Source organism: Austrofundulus limnaeus, unplaced genomic scaffold, assembly GCF_001266775.1.
Source record: "Austrofundulus limnaeus strain Quisiro unplaced genomic scaffold, Austrofundulus_limnaeus-1.0 Scaffold492, whole genome shotgun sequence".
Lineage (NCBI taxonomy): Eukaryota > Metazoa > Chordata > Actinopteri > Cyprinodontiformes > Rivulidae > Austrofundulus > Austrofundulus limnaeus.
The window spans coordinates 302,262-303,911 of NW_013952894.1; the positions used below are offsets into that span (position 1 = coordinate 302,262).

The 1,650-nt window shown below is 39.0% G+C and overlaps 1 protein-coding gene across 1 annotated transcript in view; it reads left to right on the forward strand.

The window, feature by feature from the left end:
• pdia5 (protein disulfide isomerase family A, member 5) overlaps positions 1-1,650 on the forward strand; it is a 127,530-nt gene that overhangs the window by 35,655 nt on the left and 90,225 nt on the right. Inside the window, exon 3 of the mRNA XM_014025702.1 lies at positions 879-966. Coding sequence (XP_013881156.1) covers positions 879-966 — 88 coding nt within the window. The remainder of the gene's footprint in view (positions 1-878; positions 967-1,650) is intronic.

The window sequence follows — 1,650 nt, forward strand, 5'->3', positions numbered from 1 at the left end:
GATATGGTCACCATGGGATTCAGAGCTTGTCATTGGCTGTTAGGGACATGAGGCAGGCTGTGATTGGTTGTTCTTTATCACATGATGATAGCTGACGGTATAACTYTTCTCTTCCGCCCTTACCCGGGCGGCCACATCTGACAGACTTCTCTGATTGTTTTCTGTTTAATGTTGCCCACACTAATAAATGATTTTACGACCATACTGGCAAGACTGTTCGTCTATTTGAAATCCTTCCAACGTGTTTTCTGTCCGTTTTGCCGCGACACACATAAACACACACACACACACACATATAAATATATACACATACACACATATGTACACACACACAAAATCCAAATTTAATATACAAAAATTGTGTGTCTCTCCTGGGGGCTAAGCCCCCCTTGTCCTTAAAACCTAGCGACACCCCTGTCTCAGACACAAATTATAAAAGTCCGTAATGACATCTGATGGTAGACTCCTCATGTTGCTGCAGTGAGTCCACAGATGGTAAMTAATGGTTCAAACTACAGTTTTCTTAAAGCTTCCTGTATCTCAACAAGCTGATCTGCTTCAATAGTTGCCGCCTTTGTGTCACAATATAATCGTTCTGTCTCATGGACAGTGACACTATTGTGAAATGATAAAAGCTGATGTAACATAAACCACTTTTTGGAACCTGTCTTCTGAAAGGTTTTTAGAGAATGCTCTTCCATCATCCCTCCAAGCCAAACTGATCTTTTTTTTGTGCCACATTACGCTCAACTGTAACTCAATTCCTCTTCTGTGTGTAGGAAAAGTCCACGTGTGTTTTGTGTGTCACAGGTCAGGATTATCCTGAGCAGCTGAATATTTGTAGTAATGAAGCTGATGGTTTGATTCTCTGTCCACAGCAACATCGGGCGACTCCCACCTGAAACTGCTGTCTGACGTGGCCCAAACTGTAAAGGGCCAAGGGACGATTGCCTGGGTCAACTGTGGGTAAGTAATGGCATAATTAAAAATAAATCTTCTTTCCATCTTTTCTGTGTTTCCTGCTCTATTCAGCCTCTTTTGTCCAGGGAARTATCTAACAGCCTTTAGAAAGACTGAACCATTTACTCCTAAATGTCTCTGCTTCCGTWCATCTGCTCAGTTTATGTCTTCTTCACTGAGGTGTTAATGGTCCTGTTCCACTGGTTCYATTGTACGGACGCAATTTAAAAGACATTTTTCACTTATTAGGGCTATTGAAGCTATTGGTCTAATGCTGCACATATCGTCTATATAATTTCAGTTGTCCACTTTCAGGGCCTTTATTATGGTGTGTGTATGTGTATAGTGGGGTGTTGCACAGTAAGTTTTAGTTTATTTATTTATTTTTTTAATTGATAACATTATCTTATACATAACTGAAGTTACCGTATTTACTCGTGTATAATACGATCTCATGTATAATACGACCCCCCCTTTTTTTGCTTAAAAACCATAAAAAATTTAATCCTCAAACTACCTCCAATTTCATCCAGACTTCAAGATTTTTCAGCCTTTGCAGTCTTTATACATATCAGTAAAATGATCATTGGACTGTTCATTTTATTTTAACAACATACGTATGTGCTAAAAGGTATTTTGACAACAAATATATAAACCCCAAAACCAGAAAAGTTGGCACGTTGTGTAAAT